General features: G+C 39.4%; 2 protein-coding genes across 3 annotated transcripts in view; both read right to left on the bottom strand.

Annotated features, from left to right (window-relative positions):
• Nucleotides 1-523, bottom strand: part of LOC122665193 (protein VASCULAR ASSOCIATED DEATH 1, chloroplastic-like) — a 32,976-nt gene extending 32,453 nt beyond the window's left edge. The window contains exon 1 of the mRNA XM_043861279.1: nucleotides 518-523. The gene's annotated coding sequence lies outside the window, so the exon portion shown is untranslated. The remainder of the gene's footprint in view (nucleotides 1-517) is intronic.
• A 1,416-nt stretch (nucleotides 524-1,939) lies between these two features.
• LOC122665096 (probable enoyl-CoA hydratase 2, mitochondrial) lies at nucleotides 1,940-24,328 on the bottom strand. Of its 2 annotated transcripts, none has more exons than XM_043861159.1 (9): nucleotides 24,009-24,326; nucleotides 16,650-16,819; nucleotides 15,683-15,757; nucleotides 5,859-5,949; nucleotides 5,685-5,736; nucleotides 5,304-5,416; nucleotides 5,173-5,246; nucleotides 2,222-2,485; nucleotides 1,940-2,190 (listed from the first exon to the last, which is right to left on the bottom strand). In XM_043861159.1, exons 1-8 carry the CDS (start codon nucleotides 24,223-24,225, stop codon nucleotides 2,309-2,311), a joined length of 969 nt encoding a protein of 322 aa, XP_043717094.1. In that variant the 5' UTR covers nucleotides 24,226-24,326; the 3' UTR covers nucleotides 1,940-2,190; nucleotides 2,222-2,308. The 2 variants fall into 2 exon arrangements, with proteins under 2 accessions (XP_043717094.1, XP_043717093.1); XM_043861158.1 differs by adding an exon at nucleotides 19,979-20,072 and having other exon boundaries at nucleotides 2,134-2,485; nucleotides 5,173-5,243; nucleotides 5,306-5,416; nucleotides 24,043-24,328.
• Between the last annotated feature and the right edge of the window lie 1,152 nt (nucleotides 24,329-25,480).

Genomic DNA, 25,480 nt, shown 5'->3' with positions numbered 1-25,480 from the left:
TAAGGTTTCCTAATTATGACTTTGAATGCGACCTTTCACCTTCCCAGTCCTAGTCCACCCGTTACAATGCATGGCTTTGCCACACGTGTCGTATGCTGTAAATAGAGAGGGAAAAGGTGCGTTTGGGTTTGGGATTCTTATTGGGAAGTTATTACATGAGGTGGACAACTTGTACCACCTTTAAAAAATTTTCTTTTTAATTGATTTATTTATTTTTATTACAGAATATATGGATTAGAGTGGACTTGGGAGTTGCCTCAATCAATGACAAGCTCTAAAAAAGTCGTTTGTGGTATGGTCATGTTCAACGAAGGCTTAGAGATACTCTAGTAAGAAGTGATATAATTCCCGATTGAAAGAGTTAAAAGAACTAAGAGTAGACCTAAAATTACCATATGAAAAGTGGTAAGGAAGGACATGCATAGTCTAGGTCTTATACCACGTATGATCTCTGTTAGAGCTTATTGGAGGGCAATGATTCATATAGCAGATCTCGTTTAGCTAAGATTCTTTTGACGTGTTGGGTAGTGCTTCTTTCCCCTTGTTATGTTTCATCTTTCATTTTTATTTTATTTTTTCTTTTCATTTGTCGTTTCTCTGCTCTTTCTCCATCTCTCTTTTCTCAATTTTTCTTACCCTTTTTTGGTTAGATCACAGTTTTTCTTACTTTGTGTATTTGGATCTATGTAGCCAACCCATTAAGTTAGGATAAAACTGAGTTTATTGTTGTATTTTTTAAGATAACTTTGTCAAGCTGTCTATGTACTCTTATTAAAGGGCAAGAGAACATTAATTGGTTGTGTAGCTCCTGCACCAATGTGGAGGCCAATAAGAGCACGTGCAGGAGCATTTAAGTAAATGAAATTTTTTTAGTTTACTGGAGGCTGAGTGGTAATTTCATGTGATCCTGTGTTTTGGTACAAGAACCACACAACCTGTTAGCATTCTTTTTCCCTTTGCTAGTATGATGGGCATATATGCATTTGATGATTCAACCACATCACCATTTGTTAGAACAAGATCAAATATAAAAACCCCCTTCGATTCAACCAAATTATACTTTCTGCAACCTGTATCTCTTGTAATGGAGGATCCACTTTGTTATGTTCAATAAGCATGCAAGTAAGCATGCCGATGAAGAATGCATCAAGAAGACACAAGATCTTGAACCCTCCCTCCCCACCCCTCAAATTGAGAACTTTGATCTTGGCAAAAAATTTCTTTATCTCTACTCAAAGCGGATTATGCCTCTCATTCTTCAGAATTATGTCTATTGTTTTAGGTAGTTTGTTTATAGCTATTAGTACCCCCAAGAGCAGCTGTTAACTAATGGAGTTGGAGTTCTTAGGACCAGGATATCCGTCTATAATATACCAAAGGGTAAAATCATCTAAAAATTAAGGTTGTGTTTGATATGCATTCTAGGTCAATTTCGCATTCTCAGACCATAAAAACAATTATTTTTTATCTTCCGAGAATACGAAATCGACCTCGAATGCATACCAAACACTGTCTAAGTCAAAACATCAAACAAGTATAGTTGCCATTGTTTTGTGTAGTTTGGTAATCGTTATCTTTGTTTTGCATAATTTTGTTCACACTTTTTGTAGTTTGATAATTTGTGCTATTTTTTGTAAAATCAGGTAATTTTTCCGGCTATCAAGAGGGAAAATAAAGTTTTAGGGGAAAATATCATAGAGAAAGAATTACAAATACAAAAAAGTCATCCAAGTGGTGTTGCTTGTAAATGAATTTCTAGTAAGACAGATCTGTGAAAGACCATTCAAATCCCTAATATACTTTGCTCATGACAATTTGTCGGCCACCTTACCCTGTATACTTCCCTCTTTTCCCTTCCCAACCTCTTATTTCTTCATGAAGTGCAAAACCATTCACAAGTTATAAAACTGTTCAATTCAGAAACCTGAACAGTAATTTGATGAAAAGGGACCTGTCATTAACAATAAAGCAGATGAGGGAAAATAGAACCCATATATGGACTACATTCATCCATGGACAGAGATGCTACCCACACTCCCCATCATCAAATCCAACCAAATGCAGTATGCCATTGTAGCCAGCCAGGATAACACCACCCAGCATTGGAGATCATACATACGCCCAAGTGATAAAGGGTTTCACAGCATCTCCTTAATTTATTTTCCTTAATATAGTTTAACATATCAATGCCTCCTCAACATAACTTTGATTTTCAATTTCCCCTCCCCAAGAAGTGAGCAGGTAGACCAACTCTAAAAAGCTTCATGAGCCATAATTGATACAAGAAGCTGGATGCAGGAACCCTTTTCTATTCACCTTTGTATCTTGGCTTCCGCTTCTCAGCAAATGCTGCCAAGCCTTCCAAGCGATCTTGTGTGTTCAAAAGCTTCTCATAACACTCCTCTTCCAATTCCAAAGCTGAAGGCACCTCTATGTCGATTCCCCCATCAATAGCACGTTTTGCCATCCTAATTGCCAATGGACCCTGTGAAAGATGATATGTTGAACCAATTGTTAGTGTTCACATGAAAACAACTGATGGCTCACATGCAAACAGGTCATATGCTAACTTTGAGTGCAAGGTTGCAAACTAAATCCTGAATTAAGGTAGCTCAGTATAAAGTGAAAAATGGAAGGGTTCTTTAATCATTGGGAACCCACCCATCTCATAGGATCAGTGTACACTGATTCTGCTCTTACAAGATTAATATTAAATATTTGATGCATTTAGGCAGCAATGCACGAGTTAAACAACTCTGTTTGGCCTTAAAATCGACCACTGACTCATTGAACATATTGTTTGAAATTTTGGATGAATTCTCCTGCCTAATTGAGAGGCATCATGTCTAGAGATGAATAGACTGGCTATGTACAAAATCGAGTGAGACTTCAAAGCATTCACTTCAAATCAAGTGACATATCATGCCCACAGATGAACAGACTGGGAGAATGAACTGCATTCAAGGTCCTGAGACCACACACTCTGGACCATTCACTTGTTAGGCCAAATCTATGATTAGGTCTCAAGCCAAAAACCACGGTGCTTGCAAGGTTCGAGAACTCGCGAGATCTCGCCGAGATCTCGCGAGTTTCTCGGTTTGGGCAAAACCGAGTCGAGTTCTAGTCGGTACAAAAAACTACAATTTCTCGACCGAGATCTCGCGAGATCTCGGTGATATCTCGAAGGTGAAAATCATGGTTTTTAGTACAAAAAACCAATATCTCGAGAGATCTCGGCGAGATCTCGTGAGATCTCGGTTGGGCCCAAAGATGCTAGTTAGTTGTATTTAGCCCAATTTTCACCCAAAAACCATTTCCAACATAAGAGAGAGCGGGAGCAAGTTCTTAGGCTCTAAACCAAGGGGAAAAAACCTCTCCTTCAAATTTCTTCTTCTTTCTTTCGATTGTTGGATGGAATGCACTTGTTTGGAGTTAGATTGAAGTGCCAAAGTGAAGATTCAAGTGCCAATTTGGAGCATCATCACCTATTTGCAAGATTTCAAAGGTGTTTTCTATTTCTTCCCCAAATCTATTTTTTCCAAAAAAATTTTGTAATCCTTGTTAGATTCATGTGGTTTTAATATATGTTGAACATCTTTGCCCGATCTATCACTTCATGGAGTCGGATTTTTTTAGTTAATAAATTATTCAATCTCATTTTATGTAACAAATTAAGTGAACATTGATGTAATGTACATTTTATTTGAATGTTTTGATTGATGTGTGCTAATTAGAATGTTTTGATTGCTAATTTGCTATGTTTTACTAAATTATATATAGATTATGTTGTTTTAGACTTTTAGTACGACTCTCGCCTACAACCTATGGTCAAGTGAAACTCATATTTGGACTTGTTTTTTGCAATCGGGCATGCCATTGTGTTTAAATGGCCAAATGTGGATACCAAGTTTGGACCAAAATATGTGTACAACCCAGAGTTGGGTCGAGTCAAAAAAATTGCACCAACTCGCGAGATCTCGGCGAGATCTCGGCTCGACTCGGTTTCCCGCGAGATGCCACAGACGAGTTCTCGAACCTTGAGTGCTTGATGGTGTTAAAAATATAACTAATACTAATGAATATGTATTGCCCTCAAAGCATACATTGATAATCAAAAGATAAAGAGCACTTCTCATGGAATATGCGGACCAACACAACTTCCCTATTGGTCTAATAGCAGACAATGCTCAGAGGGCATTTCATGCCAGATCTTCCCCGGGTCAGCATCTTTTAGAGGGATGGGAAGAGATATCCAATCAAACCTTTAAAAAAAATTGTAATTATTTCCTGATATGATTGTGTAACTTTTAAAGTTCTTACTATATTTAGTAATTATACTTCTCAGATGTACTTTTTATTTACTTTATGATTGTGTAACTTTTAAATTTCTTACTATATTTAGTAATTATACTTTTCAGATGTAATTTTTATTTTACTTTCAAACATGAATGATTTGGGATTTGATTGCAAAGTAGAGTGAAGTTTAATAACAAAATTTTGAATGATTTGGGATTTGATTGCAAAGTAGAGTGAAGTTTAATAACAAAATTTTGAATGATTGGGATTTGATTGCAAAGCAAAGTGAAATTTAATAATTAGTTTGGAATGATTGGGAGTTAGTGACATAGTCATGTAAGAAAATGATTACAAAATTCTTTTTAAGATTTGATTTGATTTCACTTCCCATCCCTTCTTTTACTTGCAATCAGACGGAGCCAGAGAGATTACTAGGGGTGCAACCGAGCAGGGCTGTGCTGGGTTTTTGAAAACCTAGGTCCAGCCTAGGGTCTCCAGGGTTCAGCCCAGGCACGGCCCTGCTGGGCTCGGTGTGGGTCAGGCTTGACCCTATTTTCGTCATTTGTATGTTATTTTTTAATGTTTTCCCCTAAAATTTATGTTTAATCTAGCAAATTCAGTGATGCATATTAAATGTAAATTATAATACTTAATTCATGTCCCTTGTCTTGTATAATATATATGAATAATACAAATATTTATATATCATATATATGTATAGGGCATGGCCAGACTGGGCTCAACCCAAGGCCTCAGCTCAGGCCCCAACCCAGCTCGACCCCGGGCCTAGCAATCCCAACCCTGGTCCAACCCAGGCCCTGACATTTTAGTGCAGGCTTGAGCTCACTGGGTCAAACTTGCACACCTAAAGATTACCTTCTGATTTATATCTCGAGCAATTTCAAGAGCCCTCTGATAAGCCCCGCCAGCAGGAACCAGCAGGATTGCACCTTCATTGTTCATAATATAGCCAATGATTAAATAGCATAGTTTTAAACTCATGGCACTAATCATACCCATTGAAATTGCATCTCTGCCATTAATTTTTCGACCAGTGAATATGAGTTCCTTTGCAACTGATCTTCCAACTAGTCTAGGAAGGCGTTGAGTCCCACCAGCACTGCAGATAACCAGATATACATGAGAGGACAATGACTTCGGCATGAGTGCTTCCAACAGAATACTATCAAAAATTAAAAGAATATAGCCTACGAATCACAATCAATTGGCAGGGCATTAGATCATGACAAAATACTACATTCAACTGCATTTAGGGATCTGCCAACGTGATGAGAAGACTCAATTGGGTTATTACTCTTTAATGTTCAAACGTTTCCTCAGGAGACCAACATACTTTTCCAAACTTTGTGTGAAGATTGAATACATACCCAGGAATTATAGCAAGTCCAGTCTCTGGCATGGAAAATACTGCCTCTTCTCCTATCAACTTCAAAAATTAGCTAGCAGCCAACACTAACAGATACAAATCCAACAGAATTTTTTTTCTTAATAAATATAAATCAAATATAGTTTAGAGGAAATACTGTTCAATCAAGGGATACCACATATTCGTAGATCACATGAGAGTGCCATTTCCAGTCCTCCACCCAGTGCTGCTCCTTCAATTACAGCAATTGTAGGAACATGAAGTGCCTGAACACAGGAGATTAGTCAAAAGAGATAAAGAAACATGGAACAAAATGAAGGGTGAAAGAAACAAAGAGTTGAAGCCATTAATAGTGTGTGTGTGTGTGTGTGTGAGAGAGAGAGAGAGAGAGAGAGCATACTTTAAGGGAATAAAAAATGACACTAGCATCAGACGAGACCATAGTTGGATTGACCAATCCTTACCAATATCAATCTCAAACCATATGAACGATCCAGAACACTCCAAGACAGTACCTGTCCAGAATGATCCATCCTTGACACCAATCTTTAAATTCTTCAACCAAGACTGGAGGTTTTTTCTTTGGCAGTATCCAGACAGTTACTCTGTAGTCTCTTTAAAGACCTTGCAAAGTAGGGTCAATCTTTCTTTTATCACCAAAATGTCTGAAATTATTTAAAAAAATGGCATTGGCAGATGATGTCTGGTGTCAGAAAGGAGCTGCATAATTGGAAAACTTGGCCTGGCTTGGTATAAATTTGATACTTAAGGCCTTTCTTGTGAGGAATGAAGCAGGATGATTGGGGTATAATAAAAATTGCCTCAACTCAGCCAACTAAACTTGGGAAATTAACTCAGAGACTGCCAAACTTTCTCTAGTCATCATAGTATCAGAGGGGCAAAAGGCATTTCAGTAACTCCCCAATTAATCAAAACCCTAAATTTAAGGCCTAAGATCATCACTTTTCAGGACTACTCTCCTGAGCTCACTCACTTGGAAATGCAAGCTCGACCTCGAACCAGGGAAACCAGCGGGAGATTGATTGCAGCAGGATCAATACAATAAAAGAACAAAAATTAAATAACTAAACCTCTTTTATTGTTATATTCTGTTTACATATGAAAGAGAACATAAAAGGATAAGAAAAAGAAGAAGAAAGGGATATAGAAGGGGTGGGTGGGTGGTTCGATCAGCTATCTCAGCCGATCATCCTTTCACCCAGGGCTTCTCACACACAGTATCTCACCATTGCCACATCTCACAGCTTCATCAATAGCTCTCTTCTCTTCAATCTCTATCTCTTTTCTGCTCAGCCGCATACATGTATTTATAGTAAAACAACCCAATCCTAATCTAAGTAAGAAACTAATTAATACTAATTAATAAAACCATAGTAATCAAGGCGTCGCCAAGGCGTCCAGGCTCCTTGGACGCTTTGCCGTCTTGAATTTGGACCCTCTAAACACCATGGCCGCCTTGCCACCTTGACAACTATGAATAAAACCTATAAAATAGAAACTAGGCTCTAACTAGGATTCCTAACAGAACTAGGATTCCCAATTAGGATTACAACTCAAATAGGAAACTAAATAAGTGTCTAATAATAAAATTAACACAAAAAATCAACTCCTCTAAGCCAGCAGTCCATATCAGCCCCCAAATCACTGTTCACGTGAACAGTATGGCGTGAACAGTGTCACATAGTATACTGTTCACATGAACAGTAACTCCCCCCCCCCCCCCCTTCTTTTCTTTTCTCTTTCGGTCTTCTTCATGCTTCGATCTACATCACTTGGGTTATTGTCAGACCTCTCCCACATTGTCTTACCACTGATACTTCCCTACAATCATTAGAATAGAACACTTTTTCTGGCTATTGTAGCAGTAATAAGCAGAAAAGAAACAACACCACTGGCTCTGGTGACTTATTTCCCTCTTCTTCTGTGAAAGTGTAAATAGCATATGTATGCCTCATAGTAGCTAACTTTCCATCATTCACATAATCTTCGAAGAGCATTCCAGAGGTTTACTTGCTCACTAATTCAAGCAATGTATTAAACAAAATCATATCCTTCCAATTATTAGTAGATGTACAGTCTAACTCCCATTTCCACCATCATTATCACTAATGTAGCAGCAAAGAATCCTATAACCATTAATGTCAGATGAGGGAGGAAGAGAATCCAATAGACCGCAATAGGATTCAGTAATCTCCTATCATGGTCAATGGCCGATACTTATAATAACATAAATCAGATCCTTAGTAGGAATCCAACTAAGAATGTACAACTAATTACAATAAAGAAAATATAAAAAAACTCAACTAACAACTTAACTTAGACATATGCTAACTCTACTACCTATCTTATACCACAATAGGGACACTCCCCCTATCTTGGTCAACAGATAACAAACTCACTACCACAGGATTTAGACATTAATGCCATGTGGGGTTACATATCTCAACAACTAATTTCTCAGCCATAACACCCTCTAATTCTGATGTTTTTATTTTCTATTTTTAACTTTAGTGCTGCAGTTACTATCTTGCATACAGTCTTATGAAATCTGTTAATAGATATGTGCAATGGCTGGATCTAGATGCAAAACTTTTTCTTTATTTTATTCTTTTTTCCTATGTACAATAATTTGATGCATTGATCAACCATAGTAAGGAATTTTAAGGATTAAGTATGTTAAGATATATTAGTATTAGAGTCGATATATGGTTAAGAGTGTATCGGATCCTTAAGGGTGTTTTGGGTATTCATGTAATGTCTAGGTTTGTTATTTTGTTATTTTATTCTTCACTTAAATATCGGTCCTAGTTGTGGATCCAATCTTGTAATTTGCCTTTATAACTAATATAAATCGATCCCCCCATCCCACAGTTTGTGGTTTCTGCTCACAACTCAAACCGTGCGCTGTGCTGTGTTCTCTTATCTTCTCTCTTCTTCTCCTCAAGTTCTCTCGTCTCTTCTCTTATCTCTTTCTAATGTCCAAGTACTGATTCAGGTTTTTTTATTGTCACAAAGTAGGATGAACTTTAAAGAGAATCGGGGCTCGATTGTGTAGGGAGCGTGCAAACATTTAGACCTTTTGGCCATTTGTTTTGTACATAGCTTGGTGTTGTATTGCTTTTCACAAGCAGATAATATCATAGTTGACAAGGCATCACTTAGGCGTCCAGGCGGATTTTTTGGGGTCTAGCCGACTATCGCCTTAGTGGTATTGAACACCATAGTGGGTATTGAACCAGGTTTGGCCCTTATTTATGCCAAATATCACTTAAGTAAATGTTTTTATATTTGTTATTTCACTTACATAAGATATTACTCATAAATAAGCAAATACCCCCTATTTTGAATCCAATAAAAATAGTTAAAAATCAAATTCCAAAAGGATAAAAAGTCAACCTCCAGTTCAAGAACAAAACTGGATTTTCGGCGGTAGGTGAAATTTTAAACTTTCTAAAGCTGAAATTTTTTTCAAATCTAAAAATTCCATAAATCTAAATATGGTAAAATATTGCTAAAAATTAAAAAAAAAAGGTACTTAAAAATTCATTTGTTTTGATATCCTGGATGTGTCAAAGTTTAGAGCTCTGCACTCGCTGCCTTCCACTGTCGCTGGTCAGTCCAGAAATCTGACCCTTAGGAGTTCTTCTCTCGATGGGTGTGATGCTCCTTTGCAAGGTAGTATAACGGATCCTTTTAACACCTTTTCCCCTGCTACCCCTTTGACCTCCTTTTCCAGATCTGACCTGCCCCCCCTTCTACCTAACCCCCCTGGGCCCACATCCAACCTGTTTCCCTCTTCACCCTTGCTCCCTTTAAACCATCACCTTAACCCGGCCCAGAACCCATCCAAACCATCTGCTCTTAACCGGATACCATCTTTCTTTAATTACAATCTTCCAATTCTACCCCCTCCAGCTCACTTCAACCACAACTTTACCACTAACCATGACCCTTCCACCTCCACCCTCCATTCCAGAACCATTCTCCACTCAACTCGACCCAGCTCCTGGCCCACCCAATCCACGGCCCTCTTACCTGCCACCTCCGCCCAGCCCATAGACAGGCCCTCCTCTCCCATTCTCTCTACCCAACCCACCCCAACCACCCGTCCCACTTCCAGGCCCTCCTCTCCCTTGCTCACCAACTCCCCCACATCTGTCCCTGCCCATCACCCCGACAGCCTTGCCTTAACTGTTTTTCATCCCTTGAACCCCCCCTCTTCCACCCCCCTTTGCTCTAACCCCCCTCTCCCCCTTTCCTTGTCCGCTGTGTACCATCCCCCCCCTCTTTAGATTTGGTCATCCCTCCCTCCCCCCCCTCCCCCTTGGCTTCATTGTTTGACTCCGATGGTTCCCTGGCTGCATCTGTTATTGCCCGCCATCGCCCCACCCTAGCTTACTTCCGTAGGAGGTATAGGAGTGTCCCCCCTAGGTCGTCGATGCCCTTCCCCCTCTAGTTTCCCATGTCTACCGGTTTCTTTTGGAATGTCAGGGGCCTCAATTCCCTGGCCAAACACCATGACATTAGAGCCCTCATTAAATCTTCTCACTCCTCCTTCTGCGCCCTCTTGGAAACTCGTGTCTTGCAAGAGAATGCCCCTCGCATTGCCGCTTCTATTGCCCCCTCTTGGTCCTTCATCTCCAATTACAACCATTCTCCTAATGGAAGGATTTGGATCCTGTGGGACCCCTCCAAAATTCACATCTCCGTCTCTCACTCCTCCCCCCCAGCTCCTCCACCGTCTCCTCTCCCTCCCTAATTCCCCCATCTCCTTCTATATCACTTTTGTCTATGCCTTCAATAGGGCTGTTGACCGCGTTTCTCTCTGGGATGACCTGGCTCTCATTAAAGCTGGGATCGGTCCCCTCCCTTGGGGAGTGGGAGGTGACTTCAACACCGTCAGATTCCAATCTGAGAAAATTGGTGGTCGCCCAATTGAGTTCCACAATATCAAGCCATTTAATGACTGCATTGAGGACATTGGTATCGATGATCTCCGTTGGTTGGGCTCCCCCCTTACCTGGCACAATCGTCGAGGAGGCATCGATAGAATTGCTTGCAAGTTAGATCGCTTCCTCTCCAATGATGCCTGGCTCACCTTATTCCCTCACTCCCATGCCAATTGCCTGCTTCAAGGTCTCTCCGACCATAGTCCTTGTCATTTTCTCATCCAGCAGTATTCCTCCTTTGGCCCCAAACCCTTCAAATTCTTCGATATGTGGACTTCCCATCAGCTCTATCTCCCTACCATCCTCAAAGCTTGGAACTCCCCCGTCCACTGCCCCTCCCGGGTCTCTTCTTGTCGCTCTGACCTTGCCTCTGTGCAATCTCGTCTGCAAGCGGATCCGCTTTGCCCTCTGCTGGCAGAGGAGGAGAGAAAGCTTTCGGATGAGCTCTTTTCCCTTTCCTCCCTGGAAGAAAGCTTTCTCCGCCAAAAATCCCGTTCCAAATGGCTTGAGCTTGGTGATTCCAACTCGGCTTTCTTCCACCGCTCGTTGAAAGCCAGGCAAAGCTACAACTCCATCACCCTGCTCACCTCCCGTGATGGATCCCCTCTTTCTTCTGTCCTTGACATCAAAACCGAGGCCGCTTCCTTTTTCTCCTCTCTCTTCAACCCCCTCCTCCCCCCTTCCTCCCCCCTCCCCCCTCCCCCCTGATCTCATTAACAAATTTGTCCCTTCCTCCTTGGCTAACTCTCTTCTTGCCATCCCCTTCCGATGATGAGATTACTAAGGCTATCTTCTCCCACAAATCCAATAAGGCCCCCGGTCCTGACGGCTTCAGCATGGGATTCTTTCTTAGCTGTTGGGACCATCTCAAGGACGATCTCATCAGAGCCATTCGCAGCTTCTTCTTCAACCCCAGCCAGCTTTCCCAGATCAACCAAACCTTCCTCTGCCTCATCCCTAAGCATGATGGAGCCTCCTCTCTTTCCGACTTCAGACCTATTTCTCTTTGTAATCTTCTCTACAAGTTCATTGCCAAAATCCTAGCTAATAGGATCAAGCTTGTCATCCCTGCCTTGGTCAGCCCCAACCAATCTGCCTTTATAGAGGGAAGAAGCATTGCGGATAATATTATCCTTTGCTCAGAAATTGTGCGTGGATTTGACAAAAAATCCCACTCCTACTGCCCTTATGAAGATTGACCTTCACAAAGCTTTTGATTCCCTCAGATGGGACTTCATCGGTGATGTGCTCTCCCAGATGGGTTTTCCCCCTGCTTTCATTCGCTGGGTCCATGCTTGCTTATCCATGCCCTCTTTCTCGGTTATTGTGAATGGCTCCCCAGCGGGGTTTTTCAAATCTAAAGTTGGTATTCGTCAGGGATGTCCTCTCTCTCCTTTTCTATTCTCTCTGGCCCTGAAAGTCCTTTCCAGGAGCATCCAAGCCAAAACCGATCTCCACCTCATCTCCCCAATTCCCAAATGCAAGCAGCTGAACCTCACCCATTTGGCCTTTGCTGACGATCTTATGATCTTCTCCAAAGCTTCCCCCTCTTCCATCTCTGAGATCATGGCTTCCCTTAACCTCTTCGAGAGTCTCTCTGGCCTCTGCATTAATCTCCTTAAATCCAAACTCTTCCTCTCTGGTGTCTCGACCCTTGACCGAGACTACCTCCTCCGTCTCACTGGTTTTTCTCTTGGCTCTCTTCCGGTGAAATACACAGGTCTTCCCTCGCCCTGCTAGGCTCTCTGTCATCATTGCGCTCATGTGCTTGACAAGTATTATGGCGTCTTGACTTTGGAAGGGTAGGCTCTATCCTATGTGGGTAGGCTTGAATGCATTAAATCGATGCTTGATCTTCTTATATCTATTGGTGCGGCATCTTTGCCCTTCCCAAAGCCACCATCAAAGCTATGGAAGCCCTTTTCTGTGCTTTCCTCTGGAAAGGAAAAGAATCCCACAGATTCCTCTACCCTCTCAGCTAGAAATCCATCTGCCTCCCAAAATCCGAAGGAGGTCTGGGCATCCGCCGTATTCGTGATTCCAATACCGCGGGTATTTTGAAGCTTATTTGGAAAATCTCCTCTAAGCATGACTCCATTTGGGTCCATTGGGTCTACTCCACTTCCTCGGGAATGACTCCATTTGGGTGTATCCGTCCCTACGGATTCTTCTGATCTGGCGCAAGATCCTTCTTCTCCGCCCCGGCCCTTAGAGCCATTTCCTCTTCCATCTTGGATGGATCCTCCACCTCCCTCTGGCTTGACCCCTGGCATCCTTTTGGTGTCCTCTACAACTTCTTTGGAGCCAGAACAATTTATTCCTCCGGCATTCCAAAGTCTGCTCCCCTCTCCTCCATCATTTTTCAGGGTTCCTAGTCCCCCCCCTCCCCTACCCCCCTCGCCCTCTCCTTGATCTGGAATTTCCTCCCCACCCTCCCTCCCTCCCTCCCCCCATGCTCACGCGGACAAGGTTATTTGGCTCCCCTCCATTAATGGCCTTTTCAGCTTTAGATCCGCCTGGAATCTAGTCAGATCCCAAGCCCCTACTGTCCTATGGCATAAGTTAGTCTGGTTCAAAGGCCACATCCCTCGACATAGCTTCCTTGCTTGGAGAACCCTTAACCTTTGCCTCCCTACCCAAGCCTTCCTCTCCCACGGCAGAATCCACGTCCCCACATCTTGTATCTTCTGTTGGAATGGTTCAGAAGACATTAACCACCTTTTTTTTGCTTGCCCCTTTAACTCTACCATTTGGAAAAAAGCCCTTTCGTTTATCTGGCCTCGCAGTAGGAGACATCTCCCTTTCGCTCGAGAGTGGCTTTGGCTGGTCATGACTTACCCTGGATGCTCGATCTGTGACACTATTGGCAAGCTTGTGTTTTGCGCTTCTCTTTACCACATTTGGATGGAGAGGAACCTTAGGAGATGGACCTCCAAATCTCGCTCTTTTGACTTGATTTGGAAAGCCATCTTTTGGGATGTCTCCACTAGGCTTACTTTTCTTCCTACCAAGGCTGTTTTGGACTCCCCAAGGAACAGGCATATTGTTGTGTCTTGGGGTTTAGAATCTTTAGATAGTGCTCTTTTAAGATCCCTCTCCCCCACTTAGTTGGGCCTGGGATCTACTCTCCCCCCCCCCCCCCCCCCCGTGTTCCCCTTTTTGTACATTCCCCCCTTTTTCGGTCCTCTTCTCCTTTTCGCCCCCCTTAGGCTTTGGTAATATAACTTTTTATTCACCAAAAAAAAAAAAAACAAGTGGTTACTTGCGAAAGTAGGGGTAAGGCTACATACATTATGACCCTCCCCAAACCCCGCAATGGCGGGAGCCTCATGCATTGGGTACAGCCTTTTTTATCTACAAAATATTTTCATTTGGAGCGATTTTGACAACATTTGCATACCCCAAATAAGGTTTGATTAGGACATAACTCCTTCAATATAAATCAAATTTAAGCAATCTTAGAATTTTAGGAAAGCTGGTTTTGTGCTCTACCTAATACAAAAGTCTCATGTAAAAATAAAATCATTTGACCAGTCAAACTTTTTAGAGAACAAAATCATTTCTCTAAATCGAGAGTAATTTAATTACTTATAGATAAGAACAGTATAAACCAAATGTGAGACTAGGTATACCAGGACAATGACCAATTCCAAGAACAGTAAAACCAAATGTATGTTTTGATTGTATGAAACTTCCAATTGCTTGCTTCTTCAGTTCTGTTGTCTTCTATATCTCTGTTGATTTTTTATGATTTTTTTTTGGATGAATAAAAAATTCATTACCAAAGGAAAGAAAAAAAGGGGGGGGGGGGGGAGAACAAACAAGCACAAACCAATTACAAGGCCTTGCCAATACAGAGGGAAAGGCGAAGGCCTGCAAAAAGGAAGGGGAGAACCCCCAACCTACCACAACCCACTAGAAGGGGGAAAACCTGACCACAAAAAGGAAAAAATCCCCGAAAACGACGAAAGCGCACTACCCGAAAGTGGGATCTGAAATTCCACGAAAGAGGGCATGACCTCTAATATCCATACTTAGAGGCAAAATCTTCTCGATGCAAGGCAAGGCATAGTCTCTATAAGGCCGTTTCTTAGGATAAGGAGGGGAACTTGTGTCGTGCAGGCGGTAAACACGAAAGAAGGGGGGGCGAGGGACAATAGGGGGCTGAAGAGGGGCAGAGGGAGAGAGATGGGGTGTAGGGGAAGAGACAAAAGAAGGACGGGCCAAGTGAGATGGGTCAGAGGAGAGGGTTGTAGGGCCAAAAGTGATAGAAGACGAATTTTGTGGGCCGAGCAAAGTGGCTGGCCCATTAAGGCCAGTGGGATCAGAAGTTGGAGAAGGGAGGTGCACAGAAAAAATAAGATATAAGGGGAACCCACCCCAAGGTTTGCTTTGATGACTTGATGTGGCTTAATGTTGATTTTTGATGACTTGATGTGACTTAATGTTGATTTCTGATGATATAAGGTACATATTGTAGCATACCAAATAATGTTAGAAAAGAGGGGAAATAAAAAATAACACTTGGGCACCTTGGTCGCCTAAGCGCTTAGGCACCCCTCTACCGCCTTGGGTTGCCTTGCCGCCTTGACAACTATGGATAAAATAATTTTATTTTTGCTGATCCTTCCCCTTCCCCTCACCCCCGAAAAGTTATTCCATTTTTGTAAAGGATACATATGTTTATGAATGTTGTGGGTCCCACAGCAAAGACAGATTTGATCAGTATGTTGTGGAATGGTTGTAGTGCTAGCACTTCCCAGAATCATACAACAGAAACATATACGAAAAGTTTGATTGGTATCCCTGACACGTCCTGACTTGCAAGGTGACTCACCAAGTCACCGAATTGATGTCAAGCAAGTTAATCCGAATCCAGGTTTTCCAACCAGGAAGACAAGACATGAGAAAAAAAAATGCCAATAAATGATTCATGCTTACTTTTATTTGCCACTCCCATCCCACAAAAATATTTAAAAAAAAAACAAAGAAAAAAGCCCATAGAAATTAAAGTCCATGTAGAGATAACCTCTAGGGATGAGAACGTTGATCGCAAAGAGTTGACAAAGAGCTGGACCTCAGATGGATTCATCGTCTTGCGCTCCTGCCAATTTCACATAAAAATGTTTAAGAAAATGTAACTGGTATTGTACATGACACTTGAAGACAGGGTTAAGAAAAAGACAAGAAATACAAAATAATAATAATAATAATAAACATGTCCACATTTACAATGCAAATATGGTTCAAATTACACACTGACCTATCATGTCCAATGTGCTTCATCAAGAGTTTAGTCAGTTTCTGGTGCTAAGATTTTTTCATTGTCACTTTTGTATTATGTGGGTCTCTCCAAAGGAGATCTGACTGGTGTACACTTCTTGGACAGGAGGTATTTGGTGCAAGATATTTCATTCTCTGGAAAAAAAAACTCCATGGAAGAGGAATCTGTTGGTTCTAGGACCAAGAAATCATGAACCGTAGTAAATGGCATCAGCTATCAGTGATAATTTAACAAACTAATACAGGAATGCCACTTCCTTCACCTAATTATCAAATGGGAAAAGGATAGGCATGCCACCAGGGAGCCCAACATGTGTCATCCTCTCTCCTCCCCCTTGGAAAAGACCCCCTTGCCCTCTTGTGTCTAGTCCTGCGATTGGTGTATGCCACTAGATTACCGAAAGCTGGAGCCTGGTGGCACACCCAACCATCCCCATCCTCAAATACCACTTATGTTTGAGAAACTAAGATAACCACCATGCTACATAGATCATCCACTTCAACTCATTGCTTACTAAATAGCAACTCATCAATACCTAATGGCTCAGTTCTGTTTACAGTATTTAATTTCTCCATCACAATGGTTAATTTCAGTTCTGGAATCTATTCCTAAACATTTCAATCACCAAAACATAGTTCAAATAAAAAACAAATTAACCACCAAATCCATTAGTTTTGACAGAGAAAATGAATTTCAGACAATAGTACTTTACCTTCAAGTCAGCACCTGCACAAAACACTTTTGGAACTGAACTGCAGATCATTGCAACATTAGCAGAAGGGTCTTTATTTATGGCTTCAAGAATGAGCTGTAATCCTTTTAGCATATCCTTGCCAATGGCATTTTTGGCTCCAGGCCTATCCAAGTTCACCTCAATAATTCCTGCAAGACAAAACCGAGTTTCTATTAGAAACTGCTCAGTGCTAAGGAGAACAGGATTTTAATCGCACAAAATTTCCGGATATGATGTACGGTGTGGAATGTTGGGCAGTTAAGAAGCATCATATAGATTAACTCGGTGTAGCTGAGATGAGAAAGTTGAAATGGATGTGTGGCAAAACTAGGAAAGATAAAGTGAGGAATGATCAAGTTAGAGATGATTTGGGAGTAGCTCTGATACATGATAAGCTACAAGAAAGCTGTTTGAGGTGGCATGGCCATGTTCAACGGAGGCCTTTAGATGCTCCAGTACGGATGAGTGATTCGATTCAGACTGGAGTCAAAAGAGCCAGGGGCAGACCAATAATGACTCTGGGAGAAGTGGTGAGGAAAGCATAGCTTAGGCCTTGTATCAAGTATGACCTCAAATAGAGCTATTTGGAGTGTAAGGATCCATGTAGCCAACCCCATTTAGTTGGGATAAGGCTGAGTTCTTGTTGTTGTTGTTGTCGTTTGTTGTAAAAATTTTGGTTAACAAGATGGTAATGACAACTGGGTGCAACACAATTATAGAGTAGCAGAATGAACCGATGAAAGATATTATGATATGAAAGATTTTTAACGGTTCAAAGAGATAACTTGCAAGAATGATATATTGTAAGGATGTAGTGCAATATGTGATCTACATACAAAGGCACAAATAATATCTTCATACATTCACACATAACATAAGCATGTACTTACATTTGTATATGTGTATTTACTTATATTAGTCACATAATTTAAAGATATGTATGATGGTGTGGTGACTAGTGTTAGAAACTTAGAACTGTAAGGGGTCAAGGTAGTGAATTCCCAGTTACAGTAGGGTTACACCAAGGATCAGCCTCGAGCCCTTATTAGTTTGCGCTTATCATGGATGAGTTAACCAGAGGCATCTAAGGTGAGGTTCCTTGGTGCATGCTTTTTGCTGATGACATTGTTTTGATAAATAAGCCAAAGGCTGGAATTAATACCAAACTAGAGCTATGATGATCAACCTTGGAATCTAAAGGTTTTAAGATAAGTAGAACAAAGACGGAGTATATGGTTTGTAACTTTAGCAACTTCGGGATGGATAATGAGGGGTAAAAGTTGATGAGATAGAGATCCCTCAAAGTGACCATTTCAGGTGTCTCTCAGAGGATTAGAATAGGTTGGATGAAACGGAGAGGTGCATCCAGAGTGTTATGTGATTGAAGGATCCCTTCAAAGCGTAAAGGAAAATTTTAAAGGACAGTCATAAGATCGGCTATGATGTATGGTGCGGAGTGTTGGGCTGTCAAGAAGTGTCATATAGATAAGCTAAGTGTAGCGGAGATGAGGATGTTGAGATAGATGAGTGGCAAAACCAGGAAGGTTAAAATAAGGAATGACATAATTAGAGCTGGCCTGGGAATAGCCCCGATTCAAGATAAGCTACGCGAAAGTCAGTTGAGGTGGCATGGCCATGTTCAACGGAGTACTTTGGATGCTCCAATTCAAAAGAGTGACCCGATTCTAATTGAAGGTTCTAAAAGAGCTAGGGCCAGACTTAAAATAACCCTAGGAGAAGTGGTGAGTAAAGACGTGCATAATTTAGGTCTTGCTCCAAGTATGACGTCGAATAGAGCTGTTTGGAGGGAACGGATCCGCGTTGCTGACCCCGGTTACAGTGTATAAGACTGTTGTAGTTGTTGTTATTGCGGTCCTTTTCTTCTCCTTTATCTTTTTATCTTGTCTTCACTAGGATCCGTGTTGCCGACCCCATTTAGTTAGGATAAGGCTAAGTTGTTGTTGTTGATTCATGATAACTTATTAAAGTCAGGATTCCAATAACACATTGAGGAGGAATCCTGTAATACAGTGAAACTAATAGTTCGGATCATTTGGAAAGAGAAAATATTTCCAGAAACTGTGTTTTGACAATTCAAATCTAATTGGAACTGAAAACAAATGCCAATTAAGTTGTTTGTGCTTCAAATTTTAAACATAGGTGCAGATAGGCATGTTTAGAAATTTGGAACCTCACATTTTCCACAAAATGGAGAATTCAAGCAAATCAAATAAAAATTAAAAATGTTGGGATTCTTTCTGAAGAAACAGAACAATGATGTGTGACAGTGTTCTTTCCTAATAATTCACACTGTAGATGCTATTTCCCATCAAAATAAAGTCTTCATCATTAATGGTTGATGCACCCACAGCTGGGTAGGATAGCCTTCTAGAAGTCAAAAAAATACATACTAATACAAACAAATATTCAATGAATCATAATTCTCAAAACAATATTGGTTCTGCAAATCATCATTTATTGTTGGAAAGCGTGTATAATAAAGAGCAATCATCCGACAAGATGGTAGTTCAAAATTGGATAATATTTGAAGATTTTAAATAAGCAAAGTGCATCTCTATTGACAAGTGTCTTTCAGTTAAATAATAGCTTTGAAGCTAGATATTAAAATTTTTCTAAGAGAAAGCCTCAACAAAAACAGAAAATATTGGATCTAATAATATTACTTTAACAAAATTAACAAAGCCACAGTGAGAGTATTGAATTATAGAAAATACTTATTAGACTCATACCTAAAAATTGCAAATTAGTTATTTACAAATCAACCAGTACAATAAAGATGGGAAATAAAACAATTTTAATGGTGTCACTTTAATGGTTGTACAAATAGCCTTTGAAAAGAGTAATCCAGCCAGAACTCTTAGAGTAAAACTCAGCTGATACCATTATTAACTAGGGCATTAGAGTAGAATTCAACTGATACCATTAATAACTACGGCTAAGTCTAATGTAGCAAGCTGCAGACCCCAAGTAGAGTAAGGGTTAGTTGAGTTTTGAGTTCAGCAATTAAAGTTTTAATTTGACCACAACCTTCTAAAATGTAAAAGGTAATAGGCCAATCACACATGAATGGGGTTCTTAGTGAAACTGCCATTTGTGAATGGTAAAACTAAAACCTGAACACATACCAAGTGAAGCAACAAACCAGGTAATGATAGTTTAAATGTGAAAGTGTCATTTAATTTCATCAAGTTTAAACTGAAAATTTCATTTACAGTGACAATTTTTGTTTTGATAGGTCACATTTAGTTCGGACAAGGCTTAGTTGAGACTGAGTTTGAATATTTTACCCTGATAGGTGGTAACTGAACTCCCACTATGTAACGAGTACAACTGCTTAAGAGAACTGGACTCACAAACTTCTGTTGAAACATGGTATAACAACTGGATGCAACATCAATTTATAAGGTAGCAACATGAAGAAATTAGACAATAGGAATTAATCTTCAGTAGCTTAAAGAGTAGTAACTAGCAAGAATCAATAGATGGTATGGATGCAGCACAAGATATAAAATACATAAAAAGGAAAAAATAGTTGCGACATTAATAAATTTGACAAGCATGTACTTCTGTATGTATCTATATATATTTATTAATATTTCTCTGATAACTTATTAGTCCGGATTCTGATCCACAAACTTTAATCCATCAAGGAGGAATCCTACGGTACGGTAAACCATAAGAGTTCATCCGGAGAGAGTATCTATAATTTATATGAAGTTAGTTTTGAAAAGACATACTAATTGGAACTGAAATGAGATGCCGCTAAGTTGTTTCTGCTTCAAATTCTATGCTCATATTTTTAGGCAAACGTAAAGTTGAGCAAGTCAAATAAAAGTTACAAATTTTTTATTTCCAATCAAGTGAATCAACAACAGACCCTGTCCTACAAAATCGCATGGTAGCTGTTCTTACCCATCAATACCCTTCATCATTTGTAGTGGCTGCTCTCACAGATATAGGGTAATGCTTCTAAAAGCCAAAACCTACAAACTATACAAACAGAAGAGTCCCCATCTCAGACGAGTGGTGGCACATGGATGATGTTTCTTAAAACACTGTTGGATTGCAACCATTTATAATTCATTGTAGGAAACGGCACTTAACAGACAGTAATCGCACCACTTCATGGTAGTTCAAAAATGGATAATATTTTATGAGAATAAATAAGCAAGGTGCTTCTCTACTGACTAATGTATTTCAGCTGCAAACTAGTAGATTTTGAACATACAAATTGTTCTATGAGGAGGCCCCAAACAGAACACGTAGTATTAGGTATCAGATCGCCCACTATGCAACGAGTAGAACTGCTTAAGAGAACTGGACTCACAAACTTTAGATAAAGGTGATCAGTCATCGCTTTATCAACAATGAAATTGGGCGAACACTACGCTACAAGCCCTTGACCAATTGAACCCGATTTTAGGATATTTTCTCTTTAAAAGCAAGTATCGAGGCTATTCTATTGAAATGTGGTAAAAACAACTGGATGCAACATCAATTTATAAGGTAGCAACATGAAAGAAATTAGATGATAGGAATTAATCTTCAGTAGCTTAAAGACTAGTAACTAGCAAGAATCAATAGATGGTAAGGATGCAGTACAAGATATAATATACATAAAAAGCAAAAATAGTTGCGACATTAATAAATGTGACAAGAATGTACTTTTGCATGTATTTATATATATTTATTAATATTTCTCTGATAACTTATTAGTCCGGAATTTGATTCACAAACTTTAATACATCAAGAAGGAATCCTACGGAATGGTAGAACCATAAGAGTTCATTTGGAGAGATAATCAATAATTTATATGAAGTAAGTTTCGAAAGCCAAATATTAATTTTTTGAAAATACATACTAATTGGAACTGAAATGAGATGCCACTAAATTTTTTCTGCTTCAAATTCTATGCTCATATTTTTAGGCAAACGTAAAGTTGAGCAAGTCAAATAAAAGTTACAAATTTTTTATTTCCAATCAAGTGAATCAACAACAGACCCTGTCCTAAAAAATCGCATGGTAGCTGTTCTTACCCATCAATACCCTTCATCATTTGTAGTGGCTGCTCTCACAGATATAGGGTAATGCTTCTAAAAGCCAAAACCTACAAACTATACAAACAGAAGAGTCCCCATCTCAGATGAGTGGTGGCACATGAATGATCTTTCTCAAAACACTGTTGGGTTGCAACAATTTATAATTTACTGTAGGAAATGATGCTAAACAGACAGTAATCGCTCCACTTCATGGTAGTTCAACGATGGATAATACTTTAAGAGAAAAAATAAGCAAAGTGCTTCTCTCTTGACTAATGTCTTTCAGCTGAAAACTTGTAATGTTTGAACCTACAAATTGTTCTATGAGGAGCCCCCAAACAGAACACATAGTATTAGGTATCACTGTATCAGATCGCCCACTATTCATCGAGTATAACTGCTTAAGAGAACTGGACTCACAAACTTCTGTTGAAATATGGTAATAACAACTGGATGCAACATCAATTTATAAGGTAGCAACATGAAAGAAATTAGATGATAGGAATTAATCTTCAGTAGCTTAAAGACTAGTAACTAGGAAGAATCAATAGATGGTAAGGATGCAGTACAAGATATAAAATACATAAAAAGGAAAAATAGTTGCGACATTAATAAATGTGACAAGCATCTACTTTTGCATGTATCAATACATATTTATTAATATTTCTCTGATAACTTATTAGTCCGGAATTTGATCCACAAACTTTAATACATCAAGAAGGAATCCTATGGTATGGTAAACCATAAGAGTTCATTTGGAGAGATAATCAATAATTTATACAAAGTTAGTTTTGAAAGAAATATTAATTTTTTTAAAAGATATACTCTAATTGGAACTAAAATGAGATGTCACTAAGTTGTTTCTGCTTCAAATTCTATGCATAAGGGAAGAAGAGACTTTTAAAAGTTTGAAACCTCACCTTTTTAGGCAAACGTAAATTTGACCAAGTCAAATAAAAGTTACAAATATTTTATTTCTAATCAGGTGAATCAACAACAGACCCTGTCCTAAAAAATCACATGGTAGCTGTCCTTACCCATCAAAATGCTACCTTCATCACTTTTTTGGGGGAGAATACCCTTCATCATTTGTAGTGGGCCTAGTGGCTCCTCTCACAGATATAAGGTTATGCTTCTGAAAGCCAAAACCTAAAAACTATACAAACAGAAGAGTCCCCATATCAGATGAGTGGAGGCACATGAATGATGTTTCTCAAAACACTATTGGTTTGCAACCATTTATCGTAGGAAATGGTGATTAACAGACAGTAATCGCTCCCCTTCATGGTAGTTCAAAGATGGATAATATTTCAAGAGAATAGATAAGCAAAGTGCTTCTCTCCTAACTAATGTCTTTCAGCTGAAAACTAGTAAGCTACAAATTGCTCTACAAGGACACCCCATACAGAACACATAGTATTAGGTATCAGATCACCATCACCATAAGGCAACAGTACTTTAACAGAATTTTAACAAAGCAACAGCAGGAGTGTTAAAGTTTAAAACATAATAACCAACTTGTAACTAATAAATTGCAAATTAATTATTTATGAACCAAGACCACATTCAGCATGCAGTAGTACACTGAAGTGGAACAAACCAGTGTTAACGTTCTCACTTGTACCAATAATCTTCGAAAAGGATAACAAGTTAGGATTCCACTATCATCTATAATAAAAATTATTCAATTAGGTCTAATGTGGCAAGCAATGGAACCCAAGTAGTTGGCATAAACTTGGATAAGTTGAGTTCGGTTATTAAAAAAATTATAATTTAGTAAGAATATTCTAAAATGTAAGAGGCCTATCTTGTACAAGCTGGGTCTTGTGGAACTGCAATTTACAAATTGCAAAACTTGAACACATGCTATGTGAATCAACATTTCCGGTTACTATGCTTTAAAATTCAAATGTAATTGAAGCAGGCAAATTTTTTTTTTAATCGGTAGTAACCGAACTACCACTGCAAATGCCAGTAGAAATGACATTTATCTTATACAAGAGCTCCAATTAATCAAACTCCAGGTATAAAACCTAACATATGGCTTTACTTTCATTCACTCAAAATCTACCTCGACTTCGTTTTCTAAAATTAACTGAACTACCTACCAAAAGCACTATTCCGACTAACGAAACATATGACTAAAATTATCAAAATAATAATGGCAACACATATCAATATCCTAAACTTAAAAACAAACAAATTCGAATAACAAAGATTACACAACTATCCGATTCCAAAATAGACAAATCTGCAATAGAATCAAGCGGGATATTACCAGAGTCAGAACCAGAGAGTCTTTCCATCCTTACAGATTCAGAAGCAGTCTGCAGGATAAGACTTCTGCAGCTCTGCTTCTGCCACTGATAGGAATTCCCCGAAATCGAAATAAACCCAGTAGTAAATCCATCCAAATCGTAGAAGTGAGAGTAGGGTTTCCTTATCCTGCCGCAGTGATGGCCAAGCGATCGTGCAATGGCCGGTAAAGGACCCATATGGAAATACAGAGATTGGTGCTCTAAAGCAATAGAAGCAAAGAGTCTGAGCAGTTTAGAGACAATTTTGAAGCGGGATGCTCTGGTCCTTTTCCTTCCATCGTAATACGACAAAACTTTGTTTTTCTGACGGTATTCGATTATCGTGTTTATTGTTTAGTGTATCCTCCGGCTAACGGGTAATGGGGGCACCCATTAACACAACCCATTTTTGGGTTCTCCGATTCTTATTTCTTTGTTTCTTTCTTTTTTTCATTTTCCCTTTTTTGCCATTATTTAGTACTCCTCTGGTTTTCTGGACAAATTATAAAATGCCAAAAACGTGTTTGTCTGTCAGGTGAAAAATAAAGAAAGAAAGAAAGAAAGAAAGAAAGAAAGGCGAAAGGTTTTTTTTTAAAATCCCTATTTTGCTGGCATGTGGAATGTTTTTTACTAGGAGAAGATTCCGATGTTTAAATTTAAAATGACCAGTTCACCCAAAAAAACAGTTTTAAATAACTTCAGAAATTTTTTTTCTTAAGTAGCATGGGGAAAAAAATTTATAGTGCGGGGGGTGAGAAAAAATGCAATATGGCCAGAAACTTTATGTAAAGAGAGAGGGGGAGAGTCGGGAACAAGTGCATGATACTTGGTTGAAATGTTGTGGATGCACCAAGGGACCATGATGAGCTTGATCTCGAATCGAATAGAGCCATGGTTATAGAGAGAGACACCAACAAAAGAGATATAGAAAGCGAAGAACAACAACCCCCCCACCCCTGGACGACTCTAGTGTCCCTTGGTTGCCCCTTCTAATAGTGTTGCCACCGATAAATAGAATAAACTCCTCACTACCAACTTTTGATGCCTATTTCTCTTAGTACAAAATTTTTGATAATCGCAAAGACCACAACAGAGCATCTATGTCAAGATTCAACAGATGAAAGTATGATTTCACTTGGTATGAATTTTCCAGCAATGAATGGGATTTTTTATTTTACAAAGGTGTGATGCTCTCGTGTCTAGACATAGGTTTCACGTAACCAAGCAACGTGTTTTTCCTTTTTATTTATTTTGTTTTATATTCTACCGCAACAACGAGAAATTTGTTTTCCATTTTTCTCTCTCTTGGTTTTTTTTTTTTTCATTTTTATCCAAACAAACAAAATCTTAAAGCATAAATAGCTTACAAAAAGAGATATAAATAATTCGGATCCTGGGTCAAATATCCAGGGGAATGAACAGATCCGACAAATTTGATTCTTATTTGTGTACT

The sequence above is a fragment of the Telopea speciosissima genome, chromosome 6, assembly GCF_018873765.1.
Source record: "Telopea speciosissima isolate NSW1024214 ecotype Mountain lineage chromosome 6, Tspe_v1, whole genome shotgun sequence".
NCBI lineage: Eukaryota > Viridiplantae > Streptophyta > Magnoliopsida > Proteales > Proteaceae > Telopea > Telopea speciosissima.
This window is presented reverse-complemented; position numbering and strand designations above follow the sequence as displayed.